Source organism: Sparus aurata, chromosome 8 (genome assembly GCF_900880675.1).
Source record: "Sparus aurata chromosome 8, fSpaAur1.1, whole genome shotgun sequence".
Classification (NCBI taxonomy): Eukaryota; Metazoa; Chordata; class Actinopteri; order Spariformes; family Sparidae; genus Sparus; species Sparus aurata.
Genome location: NC_044194.1, coordinates 24,703,209 through 24,725,692, shown reverse-complemented (window position 1 = coordinate 24,725,692; position 22,484 = coordinate 24,703,209). Strand labels below are relative to the sequence as shown.

The following is a 22,484-nucleotide window of genomic DNA, read 5'->3' as shown; positions in this document are numbered from 1 at the left end:
GACATAATCTCAGTCGGCCTGTCAAATTGCATTATGCCAACACATAAGTAAACCTGTGGCACTACCTAGTCTGGATTACAGACATGTTTCCAATGTGTGTGTGTGTGTATGTGTGTGTAAGTGGCTGCATGTGTGTGAGAAGGTTAAAATAAGAAGGAAGACAGAGAAAAAAAAAAGGCAAAGAGAAAGCAGCTATAATGAGTCTGGAAGCAGCTGTTCTACAGCTGTAGTCTAATAGGCTGGGTTGTTCTTTTAGTGAAAAGCAAATTAACTCCAATTAACATTGGTATTGTAAACCTTACAACCATCTGGTCAAAAGGCTGTAAACAGCGTTAATTCAGATTCAATTTTTCATGGATATTAATGGATATATTACTTTTTGCTTGATGTGTATCTAAAGCTGATTTAACACAGTTTTCTGACAATATTTTTCACTGCAACACTCCAGAAAACTTTCTACAGTATACTCATATATCTCAGCCCTGGTTTAAGATAGACACTATTCCACATAAAGCTAGAGTGACCTCTATCTCGTTTTCATCTTCACATTCATTAAGCAAGGGCTTACAGTAAGCCCCTGGAAATCTGAACCTGGGGTTATTATCTTTTGAAACCTCACAGACGCTGCATCACAATCAGTGCGTTTACTGGAGGGGTGTATGTGTGATTGACAGTAGACGGCAGACGAAGAGCGAGCGAGTTAACTGATTGCTGATGGCGTCGTTCTCTTGTAAGGATAAAGAAAAAATAAGATCATAAAATGCTAAAACCATTCGCCAAATATACTTGAGAGGACTGCGCAAGTAGAGTCTATGTGTGGGAAACACTGATACAAATGTTTTACCTCCACTTTTTTTACACATGAAAATATTGAATCATTAATGCAAAGCTACAATTAAAAACAACTGTTGCTTTTGTTGCAACCTCAGCTCAAGCCGGTCATATTAACCTGCATTTTTGGGGCAAATTCCAGAAAAAATCTGGGGTAGCTTTGCTCCAGACTGGGAGGTATCCCACATTCAGAGCTGCCAGCAGTGCTTACTGAAAGTGTGGTTCAGTTAAAGATATATGGTGTAATAGTTACATATAGTAATTAACTTTCCAAAAAGAACAAACCTCTGTTAAATATTCTATTAAATTGTTTACTTACATAATAACTTACAAAACTCAAAACTATTTTAAACTGTTAAAATTCCTCCACTGTCACACCACGTTAGCCCCTAGAAACAAGCTTTAACATGTTTTGGCATCAAGCATTTGTCAGGGGATTAAAAACTTAATTCTACATTTTAAATTTTTTGATTATACCAAATGTTACCACATGAAGTCTGTCTATGTGACTACAAATCATATCAAACTTTAATACATTACCTCAGCTGTGAACCTGATTTTGCTCGAGTCGCTGTCAGATAGATTTTGATCAGCAGTGGAGGTGGTTTAATAATGAAGACAACATCTCCCATGATGCCACGCTACTTTATAACACCATCTAACTCTGTGGTCGGTCTTTTGTTGGCATTGTTTTTAGGCAGAGATGGACAGAAAATACATACTGTGTGTTCAAGGTGCATGTCCAGAGGAAACGCAAAGGTTTTATGTGTTGTGGGACCCAGAAAAAACAAAGAAATAGCCGCCAATTGCTGAAAAATTAACCCAAAAATAACCTTAAGGCGTTCGTTCCACTGTCCGGCTCCACAAAGCGACAGATTTTATGCTCCAGGTCTTGAAACAAAAGCTGCTCTTACCCATCATGTTGTAGAGGCTCTGTGGTGCAAATTGTCTTGGCATTTTCTGTATTGCTTCTTTAAACACTGTGAGGGCCTCCTGTGAATGAAACAAATAAAAAAAGAGAAGGTGGGGGATGTTTGCATTAGAAAGTGGAGAGAAACTGGAGTTGGAGTAACTAGTCATTCCTCCCCTGCAGCCAGGGGCCCTGACACAGTGAATACACAGCGTGGAATTGGGGGTCGCTGGGAGGCTGGTTCATACAGAGTCTAAAGAGAAAGGGTCTATCCTCTGTGTCACGGCTGTTTAGACGACTAGAGCGGTGTCACATATTGACTCTGGTATGTATAGAGTGGAGGTAGAGCGATTCACCTCGGAGTTTAAATGGTGGAGGGAGCTGGAACTACTTTATAGCTGAAAGGAAATGTTGTGGTTAGAGGTCGGAGGAAGTGGGACCGCTCGCTTTCTCCTGCACGCCAACAATTTATAAAAGCCTTTATTGAATCTGCAGTACCGCTGCTTCAGTCCTGATTGAATCAGCAGCATCAGTGCTTGTGTACAATATAAATGTGCAGCGTTGGAAAAACGTTATTTTAGCCGGCACTGTAGGTCTTCGGGGGCATGAAAGAGAGCGAATTTGTTAGAGACAGCCTGAAGATAATCTGCACAAAACACTCAGTCCCCAGTGACACAGCCAATTCTGGAACATGTCCATACAAAGCGGAGCATTTTCTCAGTGTCCCCCAAAGGCTCCTTGGGCGACTGCGTGCATTTTATCTCAATTCACCACGGTTTTACATTTTCCAGCGTGTCCTGTATGAGAAGGAGCACTCTGTGAACTCTCTTGTTAGCAGTGGAGCTGTTTGATTGACACAGCAGGTCACAGATAGGTCGCGATATACACTCAGTGGACACTTTATCCGCTGACCTTGTCCGTAACGTATTAATTCAACAATATGTTCACTACTGAGTTCAAAGTTAAAGGTCAAGTCACACTTTACGATAGCCATCATTTATTAAAGGTACGCTGACTATGAAGTGTCAGTAAAGCTGGGTTTGCACTCGACAACAATACATTCAAATGTGTTCCTATTTGTTTACCTTCCTACAATATTTACAGAACAATAGAAACACCACATACATTGTGCTGTGTTTAATTTTTCCACTGTGCCTAATAAAGTGGCCACGTACAATGTGCAGTGTAGATTTGTGCATGTAAACTGTTTTACATTTAGTCCAGGTATTTTACTACTACTACTTCACACTTTTTAGAGTATTTTGAGTGTCAACAACAAATTGGCTGTCTTATTACACTTACTCCGTACTAATAAAAAATAATGCATGAGGCAAACAAGGCAAAGCCACTGTTCACAATGGGAGTTGGTTCAACTAAGCACTTAGCTACTGTAAGTCTGTTATACGCATTTCGTTATGGTAAACTGATGCTTTCAATGAAATTATATATGATGGAATTATGTGAACCTAACACTAATGGGGTCTTTACCTCCTGGTGTCCCTGCTCATGGAGCAGCTTGCCCAGGTTGTACAAGCAGCTGGTGACGGAGCTCTTGTGGGCGTGGGGGTCCTTCAGGTTCTCGTCTGGGATATCAGCGCAGGTCAGGAATGTGCGCTTGGACTCATCTAGACGACCCTGGTTCATCAGGATGATGCCCGTGTTCAAGTAGGCCGCTGGTGGGAGAACAAAACAAGTAAGTTCAGGGAGGAGTACTTGAGTTCAGGTCACTACAACCTGACTCACGATCTACGGCAGATGTTCGGGCCAACACCACTTGCTTGCTCCCCCATCCCATCCTCCTCTCTACTGTATGTGATATTGGTTTTATTGTTTTGTTGAGTTGACTGAGATTTAATGTTCAGGTGTGTGTTTTATTAAGGGAGGTTGGCTCTTCCAGCAGAACCTTGTCATTGCTTGGATTCTATGAGCACTCCGGCGAAGACAGGAGTAATTAAACAGACACGTTTGTGTTTCTGCAGCTGGGGCTGTCGAAGTGCCGACTGTTTTCCCTTAGTGGTGGATTCCATGACATGTTTCTCTAACTGGCCTGAAGCAACAGACATCCACCATGGTAAAGAGATAAGCTACGATCACCTTCACATAAAACAATATTTGCGTTACTGTATGTTCGACCTTTGCACGCTTCCTGGGGGTATGCTTTGGATTTTTGCTAAACTTTTTCTTGAGTGGCCAGAGACAGCATCAAATGATCAATATGTAGGCGATAGTAATTAGTCTCTGCGGACCTGCCTCTCTAAACAACTCCCTATCAAGTGTGGCTGTTGGAATACATTAACCTGATACAACAGATCAATCGGGAAGGCTCCTCTAGAGGCCGCTGACGTATAATCAAGTCATGGGGGGGGGGGGCTGATAATCGAACAGCCCTGTTTATCCTTCAACATACATGTTATCTTCTCCTCTCTGTCCTTGGAATGTGTTATCACAAAAGCTCACATTATTTTTTATTCCACACTCTCAATACCTCACGGTCTCATCAGTCCTGCATGGTGTTACACTTGTGGATCAATAGCTTCACTTTTGCACTGAGAGCGGAACAGAAAAGCAAAAACCCACAAAACAGACGGACAAAGGCAGGTTTTTTTTCTACTTCATCAGCCTTCTTGGGGGATTTTTTTCTATGTGCAGAAAAATGTGACGGAAATCAATGGCACGTTATCACAGGCGGGATAGCTCTGCATATCAAATAAAACTGTGCCACAGCTTGCTCGAGTTGGCTCCCCAATTAGGCAGTGAGTGATGGTGTAACCTTGAAAAAAGGCTTTAACTGTCACATCCTCGCTCTCCTTTCAACATGTCTTCTGCGTAAGGTAATTAATTAACCTTGTTATCGGCTGGAACAGAATGAATAATTGCACGCTGGATGGAAATTTTAACGTCTAACCGGGATCTTGATTAGGTCTATAATTAATCCGGGAAGAAAAAGGAGGGGACGTTTAAGATTCTCTGTTTATCTGTCATTGACTGATGCCGGGAACAATGGGGAGCTAATTTATTGCATGATCAGGTAAGATTGCGAGCTATTTGTACTAATCAGGAGAGTGAACCCGCTGAAGATGACGCTGTATGGAATATTTCTTTTTTCCAGCAAACGCAGGAGAGGAAGATTGAAGAGCAAACGCAGGAGAGGAAGATTGAAGAGCAAGGTCTAAAAAAACTGACACATAGGAGTAGATGCAGCGAAGGAAGGAAGGATGAAATGAAACTCGAGTGTCACGGCCTGAATTCATAATAAATGACATCATGCAGTTGCCTGATCTGTTGACGTGAATCGGCTCTGAAAGCCAAGTCAGACAGCTGTCTCGAATGCTGAATTCAGTCGTATACCCACTGCCCTTTGCCACCTATTACTCTCCCTTCACATAACCACAGCCTGTGTTCACTGTTGCCTGGACACAGCACAGCCACAACCACAAGAGCTGGAGATTGTCAATAAAAAAAGAAGAGCTGTACTTACAAGCCAGAGTTGGCCGGCTCCCAATGGCCAGCTTATAGTAGTGGAGAGCCTCTGAGAACTTGTTGCTCTCCTGCAGCAGCAAACCACTGAAAGAGGCAAAAGCAAAAACAGCGCAGACAGTTTAGAGCTTGAAAACCTCCAAAGAGGAGAAGCCGAAAACTTAAAAAGCCTCCGTCAGGATCAGATAGGCAGTTGATTAAACTGAGGAGGGAGATTTGGATCTTAGCAAAACCGCAGACATTTGAGCACACTGCGAGTGTTGGCGGTGGATGTTTTTGCGTTTCCCCCTCAGGCTCAAACAGCATCATTAATAATCCTGTCAGACAGACAGCACCCGGGGGAGTACAAGACAACAGGCACTTCCTCTGAGAGGGGAGCTCTGATCAATGGACGCACGCACGTAAGCGGAGAACTCGTTCATTTGTTCGCACACAGTCGTATGTCATTGGAACAGCCGTGAGTGGAGACACACTCAGAAGAGAGTCGAGCACAAAAGCCTCACAGGCACACACTCTGACACAGACGGATACTAAACGACGCGAAAGGCAGACGAGCATTAAGGGTGAAGAAAATGTGAACTAGAAGCAAGAAATATGAAAAAACGCAGACTCACAGGTTATACAGCATGTCGGCCATGTTGCTGCGGTAATACAGGGCATTTCTGTACGCCTGCTCAGCCTCCTCCATCTTGCCCTGGCTCTTCAGGACATTTCCAAGGTTGCCCCATGCTGACGGATCACAAAAGAAAAAAAAAGATTAATCGAACAGAAAAAAAAGGAAAAACTTCTTTAATACAACTTTCACAGAAAGCTCTTTGATTGGAGCAGCAGGAGAGGCCATTTCTGTGTCAAGTAATCATTCTCTTTTGTTATTCCGAGCCACTCGCTAACATGGGTTCAGTGATTTTTAATCTCTAAAGAAAATGCTGCTCTGCTGCAGCTGGTATACCAAGAGGACATTAAAAGTAAAGAGGGCTGACGCACCGGGGGAGGTTTGTGCCATACGCACCACAGTGAATGAAAGGCGGACCACCGCAGAGCTATTGCACAGCTAATGGCAGTAGTGTTGAATGGCAGAGTGAAGTAATTGACAGGTGAAATAAGGTTTCTCAAAGCTTTTGCACATTTTGTGCAGACACTGTGGAGAGTAAAAAAAAAAAAGAGGTAGAGAGGCAGGATTAAATAGAAAGAAAATAATTGGATGTGAAACAGTAGCCCAGGTTGATAGTTATATAACATAATATCATCACTGATGTGTTTTTAAGGTTATTTTATGATAATAATTATGATTCCAGAATGAATTTCTTCAGAAAAAGACAACTGAATCACACACACAGACAGGGATGAAGAGTCCATGCATGGTGTGTACATTTGGACAACACGATTATACAAAAAGAACTTCTAGCAAAGCAATCGTATTGGCCAATTACACATTTAGAGTGTGATCAAGGTGGCATGAAAGCTCTCCTTGCTCATCTAAAAAACCTTAACATATTACTTTGCCATTTCCATGGCAGTACTCGCTTACAAAAACATCCAATTTCAGGTCTTTTTTTCTGCACATATCTGAGTTACAACAGGATTGAGCTGGGAAGGTGTGTGGCCTTTATTTAGTTAGGGAAATTACCAAATCTCTAGAAAGAAATAAATTGGTGTAAGCTCAAGTTGGATGGCTGACTCAACAGGGACTAGAAATCATCTCAAGGCCATTACCAAGGGTTAGTCTACTGGAGTAGTAAAATAAGTTTCATTACATAGAAGTCTACTGACAGGGATTGTTTTCAGTCTGACCAGCCAACAGGAGATATGTTTTTTATTTTGAAAGGGAAATGCCCCAAAACACATTAATACATTATGATGAAATCTTTTATTTTCTTGCCAACTGCTGTAAATTTGCAATAATAGATTGACGGGTGAACTGTACCATCATAATTGGCACGGCAGTAATGCAGATAGGATCATTTCATCTCGTTTTAGCAGCAGCAGACAACTTTTCTCCCCTAGTGTTCAAAAGTGGTATTATTGTTGGTGCACTGTTGCAAAGATTATCGTTTTCCTCAGAGTCAAATATTACAACAACACAGGACAAAACAAAGGTCTTGTCACTTAGTCTATATCAGAAAAGGATCACCTGCTAATTTCTTTTTCTCTGTGACCGTGTGTTCGGTGGTAGACAAAATTGTAGTGATAGCGAGGTTTAAAGTGAACCAAAGTAAACGCAGATGGTTCTGACATTCTACATCAATAACACTGTGCAATCATTTATCATCATCAACATTTACTTCATAATGATACATTGAAGCAGAAAAGTCTGTTGCCAGTTTAAGTTTAAGAACAGTATGTTTAAAGATGTTGTTTTACCACTTGGTGTATAAAATAGAAATACAAAGCCTTGGCTCATGTTGCTTTTGTAGATAAGTGTCTGAAGTGCGAAAATATGCAGTGTGCCTTTAAGCAATGCATTCACAGACTTCATTTGTTGAAAATCATAACATCTATGCAATCCTAGAAGACGACTCAGTATGAAAAAGCAGAAAAACAACCCAGCGCTGCCTTCAACTGTGTGTCCACTAGTGGCATGAGTTAACTCATGACATTTCTTTTAGAGCAAAGAGTTGTGCATTCTGAATTTTCACAGTCCAGAGCATCCGCTGAGTGTGTCTGTGTTTGAGCCTGGGCCCTGTTCAAATCTCATATTAGCCGTAATGAATGTGAGTCGAGGACATTGCCGCTGCTCTGTTCGGCTGATGGCCTGCCAAAACAAACAGCTGTCATGCCTCAGCTCTGCTGCTGAATCTGAAAGGGAAATTAGCTAACACAACGCGTCCCGCTGTTGCCTTGCGAGTACCCTGCCCTGCTTTCCCTCCTCAGAACTTTGCTCTGGATGGGAATCTGCGTGTGATGACCTTGACTGCGAAGGCTACTGAATATTTTATCTGCTGTTAAAGGTGCCAGTCAGAGACGAGCGATGGTGCCCTTCCAAGTGAGACAGGGCATCTGGTGTCATTAAACAGATAGCATGCTGGGTATAAAAAACACGTGCAATAAAAAGAACAACGGCAAAATCATGAGCTTTTAGCCTCGACTGGTTACAAAGCACACCAGTTTAATTTTGCTTCTGGGACACAGAGTTCAACTTGTGAGTGCTTGTATATTCAGTGGTAAGGCTGAGTGATGGAGAGAAGACATGTCGAGGCAGCTTTACTTTGAATTATTCATGGCGGCAGTAGTTCCAAACCTTGCCTAAAAGCTTGCTCACTCTTCAGACAACCAAATATGATGGATGAAAGAGGATTCGGTGCGTTTAACAGTGCATGCGGTGCATGTGTTGGGTGTTACCTTTAGCAGGATTGACATAAATCCCTGACTTGTAGAGCATCTCCTCATTCTGCCAGTCCCGGTTCCTCAGGACAGTTTTGACACCAAATAGCAGAACCAGGGCAGCGCTGCAGTACACCAACACAGCCCTGGAGGACCTGCGTCGCAGACGGACGTAGAGGGACCTCATCCCCACTGCCACAAGCAAGCAGAAGCCCATGCTGGGGATGTACAGCACTCTCTCTGCTATCACAAAGCCCACATAGAAAAACAGGTTTGTGGCAGGGAGGAAGGGGATAGCCAACAGGCCAAGAGAGAACACCACAACATTTTCAGTGGTGGGCAGTGGAGTCCTGCTCTCATAGGGCTTTTTGGTACCATTTTGTGCACTATTAATATGAGCATCTGTGTGGGAATTGTACACATGTTCATGATTGTTATATTGGTAACTGTGTCCATTTGTGTTCCCATTTTTGCCATTGGTGTAATGATGCGCTTTGCCGTTGGTGTCCTTGCCCTTAGCCGCGTGGTGCGTCATCAGGCTGAACCAAGCCAGCAAGAGCAATCCAAGGTAGAAGGCGGCCGTATGACAGTTCCTCCAATCAGCAAGGCTCCTGATCAATGGCAGGGCGTCCATTGACCAGTCAAAGCTGAGCATGTCCGGGCAAAGGAGGAGCCAAAAGTTGATGGCAGGCAGATAGAAAAAGGTGAGCACCCTGGTGAGGAGCGAGGGCGAGTCGGCTGCCGGGTTGTCAGAGTTGGAGAAGTTCGGGGGTTTGTTGCCCATCCAGTAGAAGCGGCAGGCCAACAGGATGGCTCCCCAGGCTGCCAGGAAAAATACATTCAGCAGCAGGTGGACGTTCTTTCTCTGGAAGACAGAAAACACAGAAACAGGAATCAAATCTTCAATCCACTGGAAGGGAAAAGAAAGATTGTTGGAGAAAATATACTGCACATATGAGAGCATCAAGGCAAAGCTAGTTTTCCGGATGGTTGTAATATTTATGACTCTTGGACCGTTATATTCACTCTGACCAGGGTTAGGGATTGATCAAAGGAGCGCCTGATCTCACATCACTTCACCTCTCCGGAATAAAAATGGCTAATACACAGCCACAACAGAGCAGCTGCACAACGCCATCTGGAGCAAAATTAGTTTGAATGACAATTTACAAAGTGTTGACTTTGTAGAGAAGTTTTTATGTGTCTCATGAAAAAGTTTTGTTTACGCAGATCGGTTCACTGCCATCTGTATCTTTTTTCTTCTCGACTCTTTAAACCACTTTCTCAGCCAACCAAGAAGCGGAACACTAACTTTTATTGAAGCCAGATCATTCACACTGAGTCAATCCCTTCATTGTTTATAAATGAAGGTGACCTTACATCATAGCTTTCTATTCATGCTCCGTTCTTTCCTCCATGGCCTCCACAGACATTTCAAAACAAACACAACTATATGAACTCCATTCATCAAAACCCAGACTTATTATTAAACACTTTCCCGAATGCTGTGGGGAACCGCTTATGAAATATTTATAGTGTGTTTGGTTGTTTAATACTTTGCTGGCAGAGCTTTGAAAAATGACTGGACATATTTCCCTGCAAGCATGTTCCAGTGTTAGGACCAACTGACCCGTCTTATTGCGTTCATGTTGGAAATGCAACTGAAACAACCGCATTTATATCTTTCTCTAGATTCAGCACAGCAATGTCCACTTGTTTCCTGTGGTTTTAACTTGTACTACTCCTCAAGAATGTAAAATAATGTAAAAAAATAAAAAATAAAAAAATAAAAAAATAAAAAAATAAATATATATATATATATATATATATATATATATATATATATATCGATAATAAATAAATGAACAATGCACCAGTGGCTTGTTGTATTTCTCTCAGCAGTCTGACTCCTAAACTCCTGGCCGAGAAGGAATCCTTTTCATTACTTAAACTTAAACCCAAGGAAACCAAGTTAACCTCACAGTACCTTTGCTTCAGTGACTGTGATCTTTCTCTGTCCCCACATGCCAGAGGGCATGAGCGTGTCTCAAATGTGATCATAAACGGGATTGATTTCCACGCCTGCCCATTGTCATCTCCAGATCTCATCCGTGAAGAGAGGCTTCAGTAACCTCTGGGGACGTCTGACTGCAGGGGGAAAAGCTTTGTTGTCTGCTCATCATCAGCACTATTGCAAAGAGCTTCAGCCAAACCCTCCTCACAGGAAATGAGACTGGAAACACGGGAGTCAACATGAATGTGCAAACAACCAATTGCAATTCTTACTGCGGTGCGATAAAGGACTGAATGCAACAGAAATGTCTGAAACGCAATGCAATTAGATGCAACATGTTAAGCCGCACAATCTTGAGTGGTCAGTGGAACAGCAAGTGTGGCTGAATATTGGTATACAATATTCAAGGCCGGGTTTTTTTCTTTTCTTTTCAAATGTAAATTACATGAAGAAACAACATCCATAAGGTCAGCTCTGTCAAAAGCTGTGGGGAAGAGCTGACAACAACCCGTAGTGCCTCGGTATTTCATGAAGATATGCCACTGCTGAAGAAGTTATTCAGTCGCTCTGCAACAAAAGGTCAACATGTCAATCCATATGACCATTTCTCATTAGTTCGAGCAACTGCCAAAGGTGATACTGTCAGCTCCTCGTGAATCATATGTAGACAGGACACAGTGAGCTATTTTATATGGTATATAGTATGAATATAAAGAAGGCTAGAATTATGAGAAATAGTATCAGATGCTGTAAAATGACACTAAATTATGAGTATAATGTCAAGGTGCCGTGCAGGGGCCTAATGGATCAACCACTTCCACCATTCAGCCATAATGAACCTACTTTAGCTGGAAACCCACTGTGTCAATGATTGCTCGAACATAAAAACGACCACAGCCAGGCAACTGGATATCAACCATAGGAGTTTATGCCAAACAATCATCATTATCGCAATCTTATTGAAACTAACTAAAAAAGGAAAAGTACTACCATCTGCTATTTCATACAGATACGACTGATAACATGGCTCCAAATGTGGCACTATAACAGGGTTCTGTCCTGTGAAAACCAAATGTGACTACAACTGTGCCAGAGCCAGAACAGACTGCACATGGGTCATGAAGCAAGAATTATGTTCAAATGGTCCAGTTAAAAAAAAAGACGTAAATAAGCCCGCTTCCTGTGGAACAAAGGTTAATACCATGTCCATGCATCATTTTAATTATGCTTTAAGTGACAGACAGCAGTGTAGCCTCACTGTTCCTGCTGATTGTGGGATTCACCACAGAAGCAAACAATTACACAACAACGAGGGCGGGATAGAATTCTTCTATAAAGGTTAAAAGAATAGTTCATTATGTCTTCGAAAAAACATTGTTACCGTTCCTGCTGAGAGTCAGATGGAAAGTTTGACACCACTCATGTCTGTATGATAAACATGGAGCTACAGCTAGCAGCCCGTTATGTTAACTTATAAGAAAAGTCTGGCATATAACACACTGTAAACCACAATGTGACATGTTGTATTCTCTTAGTATGTATTAAACAATATGTTAATTTGTGAACTTTAAACGTGCTGGTAAGTAGATTGCGTTGTCTTTGGACGGAGCCCAGCTAGCTGTTTCCCTCATTGCCACTCTTTCGTGCTAAGCTAAGCTAACTGCCTGTTGTATGTACCTTCATAGTTTTTATTGTACAGACTAAGGCTGGGCAATGTGCAATATACGATATAGAGAATATAACTATTGTGAGACTATATACCATTTGACACTTTGGACATTGGACATTGTTATATAGTGATATGGCATCATTGTTGTCTTTTGCAGTTTTCTAAACTTACCAAATGTTTCTACTGGCCTTTACCCACTCAGTCATTATATCTACGTTGGTAATGATTATTTATCAAAAATCTCACTGTGTTACTATTTTGTAAAAGTACCGGTGTCCAGGCATTTGGTCAAAAATATGCACACATTTCTGAAGTGCTTTTGAGTCTGATGATAAGTTTCCAGCAAACAGTATGACTGTTCAGGCTCGGGTGGACAAATACACATAACAGAAAAAGCAGCCACAGACAGTCCCTCAAAGTAATATTCCCTCCAACAGTTCAAACTGAAAATCTGCCATCTAAACTTTACATGAACTCTCTGATGGATGGATGGATGGATGGATGGATGGATGGATATATGGAGAACATCCTCTTCGAGTCTCACACAGCTACTTTCATCGTGCACTTGGAGACAATCCCTTACAAAATCACTGTAGCGGAGAAGCAGAGGTCCCGTGGCCGCTCTTTAATCTAAGCAGGTGAGCAGAATCTCTACAGAGAAATGAGGTGGACTGAAGGGGTCTGTGAGGGTTACACTGTGCCAACTTTTTCCGACTTGCTGAGCAGTGTTAATACATCTCAATCACTGCTTCGGGGAGATCCAGCTTTGGATTCACAAGGCTTTCAAGTGGCCTCTCTGGCCCAGGCAGGAATTTATGAGACACCACCTGAGAGTTTGCTCGTGAGGAGATACTAGAAGAAAAGCCTCTTCTATATTTGGAGGGAAAATTGGGTGTTTTACGGACGGGGCATGGCACCCAGATCACCTCAGAGCAAACTTCTGTGCGGTTTATGGCTGACTTTTGCAGAACCTTTGATTCTTTTTCTCCTGCTGTGATGAGATGGGGCACTGTTAGGGCAACAGTTAGGTACACGTGTTTCATGTTTTTGAAGCCCTTAAAGTGCCGATGCCAGCCACTTCCATACATACTCATACCTGGCTCTGCTACAAACAGATATGTCATCCTGACTCTTCCCAGACGCAGCACACACTCAGACACCACCACCTTAACCACGTCCATATGTCTATCCTGAGAAGCTTCATTTACATTCCTGTGCTTCACTTGCACACTGAGATTTCCATTTCTCTGTCTTTCAGAGTAAAGTCTTTGGGCAGAACTGAGAACACAAAACAATCCTTTGATTGCACTTCAGCACACATTCGTAACCCCGCCGCTCCTCCTCTTGGCCTACTTTGCTTACTGCGCTGACTTTCTAAGAAAAATAAATGTGAAAGCAAAGAAGTGTATAAGCAAGAAGCAAACAGGAAGCGCTCCGGAGATGTTCTGGAGGACACATTACTGGGGGGGATGACATGAGCCCGAAGTCGATTATCTCTTGAACAAACATATGCACCCTCCCTAATATGCCTGCGGTTAATATGTCTACCATTCAAAAACATAAGTTCAATTACCAGCCGGGCAACGGCTCCCCGGGTGCTGTGGCTGCTATTATGCAGGAAAACCAAGGCATTCCAGCTTTGTGTCTTTTGTCTATAATCCAGTTTAGTTTGAAATAAGTGGTTTAGCACAACCCTGTAGGAGGCATGAGGGCAGTGCTTTTTTTCTTCCCTTTTGTGTTTCAAGCGCAATCAGTTCAGAATTGAAACAATTTAGCCCTTTATAAGGCAAGCGTGTGAATAAAATATCCTTGGAGATGAAATGCAAAGCAGGCCAATTACTGAATCCCCATTTGTGCCTGTGCCTGTCTCTTTACTCCACTACACTTTGATTAGGTTGAATTGACTGAGGAGAAAACTCGATCTTAAAAGTTCTGTTTTTCTAAACATCCGCTTTGGTGTTGTGAAAAGAGGCAAAATAAAGTAAGAAGAACTCTGAGAGAAATGTAATTAATTAGTTTGGAGAAGGAACCCTATTCCCCCTGGTACACACTCAGCCTCTTCTGCATAATTGGCTGACGCGCACCATACCATTTTTCAAGAGCGTTTTTAAGAACAATCCATCACACGACACATCTAACTAGCCCATCAAACTGCGACGCCGTGACTGGCTCACACTACAGCGAGCGCCGGGGAGAACAATCCTGCGAAAGAAGAAGTGGCGTGTCCGACCTATCGCCTCCTCTTCATCATTACTGAGATCAATTGTCTGCAGAGGGCCTTTCATCAAGATCCTGCTTCACATTGATGGACTCGTAATGAAAGTGAAAATGAGCTCAGGGTACCAATCTGAGAGTTAAGCCACGTTCAAAGCCTCCGTGCGCGCGCACACACGCACACACACACGCATGCACGCACGCATGCACACACACATAAGAACAGAAAACGCTCAATTTCAGGAAGAACACCAGATCCCCTTAAAAAGTCTGCATAAATCTTTGTACTGGTTTGATGGATGGACATTTTCTCTACCTGTGTCCTTGTTCCTCGACTGCAGCATCGACTAATCAGCTCGTGGCTGATGAACCACAAATTCACCACCTATCTTTTGTCTTTCTTATCAGCTGCAGCCGCTGTGATCCCCTCCTTAGAGACAATAAAGTACCCGATAGTAAGCAGGCAAGACAAGATAAGAAGCCGACTATTTCACTTCCTAACAACCTGTTATGGATTACCACCAGCTGGCTCATGTTTTCAAAATGTGATTAAGCTTATGCCTGACAGTTTGTCCTCACACACAGAATGTGTAAGCTTTTGCATTTTGTGGTTTTGTCCGATTTCATGGTGGAATAACAGAAATAAATTGGGGGACCTCTTCCCAATGATCAAATTCGCAGACAGGGAAATATGCTAATTTGGTTTGATGGAAGGAGTTTAATTAATATGAAGCTAAAGAAAGCAGCCAGTTAGCTTAGCTTAGCAGAAAAGACAGGAGATAGTGAAATGGCCAGTTTGGCTTTGTCCAAAAGTAGCAAAATCTGCTTATCAGCACTTCTAAAGCTAATTAACTACTATGTTTTACGTCGCCAATTTAATCTGTACAAAAATGCAAGTGTAAAAACAACATGTTGTCAATCCAACATGGTGGTAACTTTCTGAAATATACCTTGTTTCCATGTTTCCAGTCATTGTGCTTGGCAAAGCTAATCAGCTAGCTTGTAGTGTCAATGTTCTCATTTAAAACTTGACAGATGAGTAAAATAAGCATATTCTCCATATGCCAGACTATTAATGAATTAGTTTGGAGGACCTCTTATGGCTCTGTCCAAAAGAAACAATCAGTTTAACAGCACCACTTAAGCTATTTAATTAACATGTTTTACAATTTCACTTGTACAAAACATGTTGCTGTTCCAACATGGCGGTAAATTCCTGGAATCTCTCTTGTTTCCCTGTTTTCAGTCATTGTGCTAAGCTAAGCTACCCAGCATGCTTCAGACATGAGAGTAGTATCAATGTTCTCATCCAAAACTTGGCAGGAAAGCAACAATGCATATTTCCCAAAATGCCAAACTGTTAATACGGGAATGTAACACTGAGCTTTGATAAATGTAGAGGTGAAAGATGACAGGTGCACTTGCTTGTCTCAGAGAGTTACCGAACGCCCAAGAGCTGTCTCCTAACAGTTTCTCACAGTCCACTGTATGAACAGATGTTCAAATCAGACTGTGGATCATCTCAAGGGCACATGCGATAAATTCACATTCCTCAATTTGTCACGTTGCTACGATAAGCTACATCAGCCCTGTCATCACTTCAGATAACCCTCTATAAATGAGCGTTCATAGCTGTGGTGGATAGTTTACTTTAAGTCAAGTGGACAACTGCTGGATTGTGGGGCCCCACGGTGCGAAAGGCCGCGGGGTCAAACGCAAGGGCGGACCTGCCTCGCACTGCTAATCATCAAAGCTTTCAACCCGTTTGAACCCATCAGAAAAACCCACAGAGTCAGCCGGTCGATCTGGCTGGTGGATAGAAGGAGCAGACAGACGGGAGAGCGGGAAGCTCTGGAAGAAGGCCAGCGATGAGCAGGAGTCAGTTAGAGATAAAAAAAAAGCAGGCTTTTATTGACTGTGAAACATTAAAGATAAGAGACTTGAAGACATGCAGCTTCCAGCGGCGAGGGAGACCGCAAAGGAGGCAGCGGGAGAGAGACCAAGTGCAACACACAACACGATGAAAGGCACTGACAGTATTCATTTCTAAACTGAATATGAAAACATTTTCTTCTTTAAGCGTCGCTGCTCGTTTCCAGAGGCCTACTGTGAAAAAAAAAAGGTGAAATTTAAATGTGACGAAAGCAAACAAATCCGAGTAGGAACATTTCCGACCGACACGTCGTAAAAACAGGCCAGCTCATGCTCTGTTGGTCAGCTTTTATTAACCATAATCACTGAACCAACACGGGATCCATTTCGCCCAGAACCTTTATTCGACATTCCTGCTCGTCTCACCCCTGCACACGCTTATTTGAGATGGCCCGATCATGCCACAAAATGTCTCCCTGTCATGCTGAAGCCAGACGATCCTTGTTCGGGGTCAGAGAGGGTCTCCCTCTCCCTGCGCCATAATCAGCGCACATTTATTTTGTCATCAGCGGCAATCAGACGGCGATAGATTCATAACGGGATAGGAGAGATCTCATGGTGTCACTGGAGGCGATGAAATCGGAACTTCTGGCAGACTTTAAATGGAGAAGTGTGTTATAGGTAAGCAGGAGGACGTTGAAGGAACGCCTAAGGCAAAGATACATAAACAAGTTAATCAGCGGAAAATCCTGCAGTTTGCCAAGTTCTTAGCGGTGGCTAAAACCTGAGTTGTTAAAGTGTAGGCTATGGAAAAGCAACAAAACGTCTCACAATATTTCCCAAAAGTCTTGAGAGTTTGTCCTCTTAAAGTTCAGCTCACGCAACAGTTCAACCCGTTGACTCAAAGCGGAAAAGAAAAAATACCAAAGCCATCTTGTTTTCTGTTGTTTTCAAGATGTACTCTGCCAGTTGCACCGAGGTCACGCATCCCAGTTCATTAGCCAAAAATCCCGGAAATATCAAGAAACTCCAAATTCATCTTCATTAGCAGTCGGTACAGACTGAAGTAAAAATCCGGCAAAAAGGCAAAAGCGCAAGGCCGACCAAACAATAAGAATATAATGACAATGGAAAACTAGCGTCGAGTCAGAGTCCTTAAGATTTCAGAGGAGATATTTATTGGGTGAAACCACAGTAATTGTTTGAAAAATAAACTGAGTGTTCCTGATTTCTGGTCTTTTCGTTTCCCATATTTATTTGTACTGCGAGGGGCCAACTAGCCTGCGCGACCACTGCTGCAAATTTGCTGTGACAAGATGCTGATTCAAGCTCTACAGAGGGGGATGAAATGTGGGTTTGAGGGAAGTGCTTTATGCTCGCGGACCCTCAAGGACTTTGGTGATAAACGGAAAAGAATATACCAAAAGAAAATAAACCAAAATTTACTGTTTCTGAGGGATGCTGCCAGTTGTATCCAAACCAGATTAGTCCTGTCCATGCGCGGATTCACAGTCATTACCATGCATTTGGGAGATCAGAGCCTTTGTATCGCAGGGTTTTACAGAGGCGGTAAGCTCCTACAGAACATGAATGGACGAGACACACAAAGCGGGAGCTGGGTCTGCAGCTAAGCAGATGTGCTGTCAAGAGGGATGTCAGATGCTGGATGAGGAAAATTGCTCCGATTGCATTTTTTTAAATTTTTTTTATCCAAACCGCATTTTGAAAATAGCTCTCTGGTGTGTCATGTTACGGTTGACCACCAAATCCCAGTGACAGCATGCCATTTGTTTCTGTTTATACTGGCTAGTAAGGAGCACGAGAGGAGCTCAGCAGATATAAAAAAAAAAAAGTTGACTTGCGGTCTGGGGTGATGACGAAGAGCAGAGACAAGCGTCGGCCATGAAGCAGTCAAGGTCAAGATCCAGTCCGAGCTCTCTCATCGGATGATAGCGGTCCACTTTTTTAACCATGTGGTACTTTACACTGAACGCTCTTTCACAGCTAAGTTAATCTCAATGCAATTGAAAACGATGGCACACAAGGTGAAAGGGGTCGTCTGCCTCGTAACGATGAACTCGACGTTAACCATCCCCTGAATCTAGCAGCTTTACAGAGATTTATAGTGAGTCTCTGCTCATTGTTTTCCCATCCGGCCCACAACTTTACGGTTTTGGTTCAATCTCACCACTTTCATAGCATCCTTTCCAAATGCAACAGGCAGCTGTTTTTTAGCCAAAAAAAAAGCTGTAAAAACCTCCCTGTACACGACCAACTCAGCACCAAACGACAGACAGGCACAGTTAGCAACTAGCTTGTGAATTCAGTGGAGCGTCTGGCCAAGAACACCGCTCCAAATGAACGACAACTGAACTTTAAAAGATAACAAACAGTATTTAGACAAGATTTAATGGCTTTCTTTCAGCATTAAGCAACTCTATTTGTCCAACTGAATGTACTTATGTTGGGTCTACATAATGTATACTCACTGTATATACAAGGGTTTGGTCTGACTTCATTTTTATCTCAAACACATTAAGTTGGACCAACAGAATTATTGAATGCTTAAATAAAAGCAATTCAGTCATGTGGAAACATTCCCCATGCTTTAATTCAACAAAGTTAATTCAACAAATGCAATGTTTCTAATACGCACAACGAGCATAATACAACAATTGTATATCTATTTGTTCTCACATCTGGGATTAACACTTCTGTACTTACTTATTTCTGTAGATACATTTTGGTACTTACTACTTTCTTACATATTACATATTAGCTGAAACAAATGCTAATGTTAACATGCTAAGAATAACATCCTTAATGTTTCTCAGCTAGGCTACTGTTCACTAGGTTTACATTCTTTTGTTCTCGTGTGTTAGCATGCTAACATTTGCTACTTAGCATGTGAAGTACAGCTGAGGCTGATGGGAACTTCATTGTTTTCAGATATTTTGTCCTAAACCAAAGTAATATACAAGCTTAAATTTTAGCTAGGTGAAAACTTAAGGCTGCCAAACTTGTTACGACTGATGGGAACATAACTGTCAAAACTTTAAAGGCAATCCATCTGATAGTTCTTGAGATAATTCAGTGTGGGCCAAAGTGGTGGACAGACCAGATGCAGCTAGCGTGGCTACTCAGAAAAATAAAAAAGTAATCCTCTCTTTCCACTCAGTCAGTAAAGATAAACACTGTAAAAACACAAGTGCAATATGCACAAGTAATAATAACGAATCACTGGCAGTCCCGACACTTTATTCATGAGAAACAAAAGAGAGTGCACTTTCACAGAATAAAATCATGGAGTTCACAGAGAAAATCACCAGGTAGAATGTACTCAGGACACCGACAGGGCCCTGTTCAATTTAGGAGGTCACGGTGCCATAGATGAGACTCATAAAATCATCATAGAATTATAAAACTCACTGGAGGACCTTGAAATTACTTTAATTTGTAGTTTTCAGCAGAGACTGTAAATCACGAACGGCCACAAAGACAGAAATATTTAGAGCACCGAAGAGGGAATGTCAGGGAAAAAACAGGACTGATGAAAAGACGGAGAGACAGAGACCCAAGAGATCAAACAGAGAGCTCGGAGACTGTTAACTTGGGCATGCCAGACGTCTTTCTGTAGGTCTCTGAGCCTCGACGTGTCTCTGTACAGAGTTGAACTCCCACAAGGGCATGATAACTCAATTCTGCACTAATACGCTTCCAGATTACCAATGAATCTGGGGATTGAGAGAAGAATTCCCACATGCGCTGGCACAGAAATCAAACACCTGTGTGTCTCCATTTGGTTCAGCACTCAACCCGTCCGAGACACGACGCTGAGACGCAATGCCAGAACTTTTTCTAACAATGTTTTAGAGCCAGCGAGCTACAGTTATTCGGGCCGAGCTTACGTGTTGTTGCTCACAAAACAAAGGCTTGACCGCACAGGATTTCATCGATGTGAGTCTCAATACTTAAATTTCCTTTTATAGATCCTTCTGCGGGGGAGGATTCTTTCCACTATTTACATCGATGTTTACAACCAGGCAGATTGTCCCGTGTGGCTTTCACTTTACCGCTGCGATAATCATTCCAATGTGTCACAGAAGAGAAATTACAATTGGGTGTGGGCCAGGGTCCATTTCGTCCGCACGGTCGACTTAACGTTTAAGGACAAAAACTGCAACTCAGCAGCTAAACAAGAGAGACTGGAAAGCAATTAGGTAGCAGTGTAAGAGCAGGAACGGTTTGGGAAAACATCTGAGGAGCAGCTCTCAGTCTTTGAGGGGCTTGCAGCAGCACCGGCACTGGCGATGGGATGCATTTGTTTGTTCACAAAGATTTTGAAATTCATCATAGTGCGAGACGGCTCCCCGGCCGCTCATTCATCGCTTCGCTTTAATGCTCTGACATATGAAAGAGCATATAATCTGAGAGTGTGTCATCGGACTGAAGATGACACTTTAGTTAGGCTGAGAAATTAGATGAATAAAAAAAGCACTGTGAAAAGAGGTGGAGTGGAAGAGTCTCGAAGTAGTTCAGAAGAACTAAAATGTCTTCCTTGGTTCATCTCACAGGAGAGACGAACTCTTGATCATCGGATCATGTCTGGATTTAGTTGATGAAATAACCATTAAAAAAAAGAAAAACACACACACACACACACACACACACACACTCCTTCCCTACACCGTTATTATTACTCTCACATAACGACTGTATTTACTGTGGTTTAAGATGGATTACATTGACATTTTGAATTGATCCGCAGTTCCAATATCTGCACTCACAGTCCTCGTGTGACCACTGTCTGAGTGCAAATGTCTCTTTAAACATCACCATTACGTATGCTACGTGGACTTTTCCTCTGGTTTCAGAGCAGAAGAAATCAATCAACTTTATATTAGCCTTTATCTTCCTACAGTTGTACCAGTTTCTGTTTCAACGGCTATCAAATCCTTTTCAAAATTCCTCTTTTCACCAGTTTTTTCCTGCATTTACAAAACATATTTCACAGGAATATTTGTGAAAATGAATTTGGGTCCATGCGTATATAAGATATATGTTTCTGTGTATTCATATATGATATATACAAACATTTTTTGCAGTGATCCCTCAAATGTGGTCATCAGACACTGACAGAGTACGTTTTGGAGGCAGGATATTTTACAATTGCATGATTAAAGGCGCAATATGCAAGAATATGCTTCCATTTCAATTCAAACTCTTAAAACCTAGAGGGCTTAGTCACAGCTAGCTGCTCCCAATAGCTTGTTAGCTCAGTTAGCTGTGCACATAGCAGTCTAGACTGTGATATAGGGGCAACAAGGGAGTGTTGGTGCTTACACTGTTTGCAAGGGCCTAGCTGGTTAGCATGCTAACTCACGTTGATCTCCTCAACACAATACACTGAGAAAACAGAACGTCTGTTTTCAAATCTGCACATAACAGACAACATATTGTAACATTATATGCAGATACAGATCTATGATATATGGGTTGGGCTCTATAATATACATATGTACAGACTCATAGACACTTATGGAACTGTAGCTGCAAGTTGTGATCCTAAATCTTGTCCTGAACTCACCATCTTCCTGGAGAACACATCTGTACACCCTGCGCCTACATAATGTCTACAGATGGGGCACATGATCAATGACGTCAATGCTAACAGTGTTACAAATTGTGTTTTTGTCGTGTAGTAAAGCCTCTGAATCATAACTGCACGTTGAGCCCAAGACAGCTGATATCATCTCAGGCTGAGCAGCACTTTCAGCCCTGAGCTCTGAGCACATCACAGTTAAATACAGAATAAATGTCTGAAATGTTACTGAACAAATACATTTGTGAAATTGAGCAGCGGGTGCAACTGAAGGTCTGCGCTCTGAGAGAAAACTCTATGACTGACTCATATCCTGTGTTTACTACATCGCTGTAACACCAGCTTGGTATGAATCCATCTCTACTCCGTGTCCTAAAATAGAGCATCCAGTGGCTGATGGTTCATGGGGAGTGACAGGCCATCTAACAGACGAAATGCTCAGTGAAAACGTCTCGGGCAGACTCTCTTCCCTCTCCCCCCTCGCTGTCCCCTGGCTGCCCTGTCCGTTAACGTCTCCCTGCCTCCTCCTAAGCACAGTGTTGCTCTGTCTCCATCGCACGTGCTCTGTTTCTCC

At 42.4% G+C, this 22,484-nt stretch overlaps 1 protein-coding gene across 1 annotated transcript in view; it reads right to left on the bottom strand.

Moving 5' to 3' along the window:
• tmtc2b (transmembrane O-mannosyltransferase targeting cadherins 2b) overlaps positions 1-22,484 on the bottom strand; it is a 104,798-nt gene that overhangs the window by 26,994 nt on the left and 55,320 nt on the right. The window contains exons 3-7 of the mRNA XM_030426122.1: positions 8,558-9,404; positions 5,833-5,947; positions 5,220-5,305; positions 3,230-3,414; positions 1,746-1,824 (exon numbers count right to left, since the gene is read on the bottom strand). Of these exons, the coding sequence (XP_030281982.1) occupies positions 1,746-1,824; positions 3,230-3,414; positions 5,220-5,305; positions 5,833-5,947; positions 8,558-9,404 (1,312 nt within the window). The remainder of the gene's footprint in view (positions 1-1,745; positions 1,825-3,229; positions 3,415-5,219; positions 5,306-5,832; positions 5,948-8,557; positions 9,405-22,484) is intronic.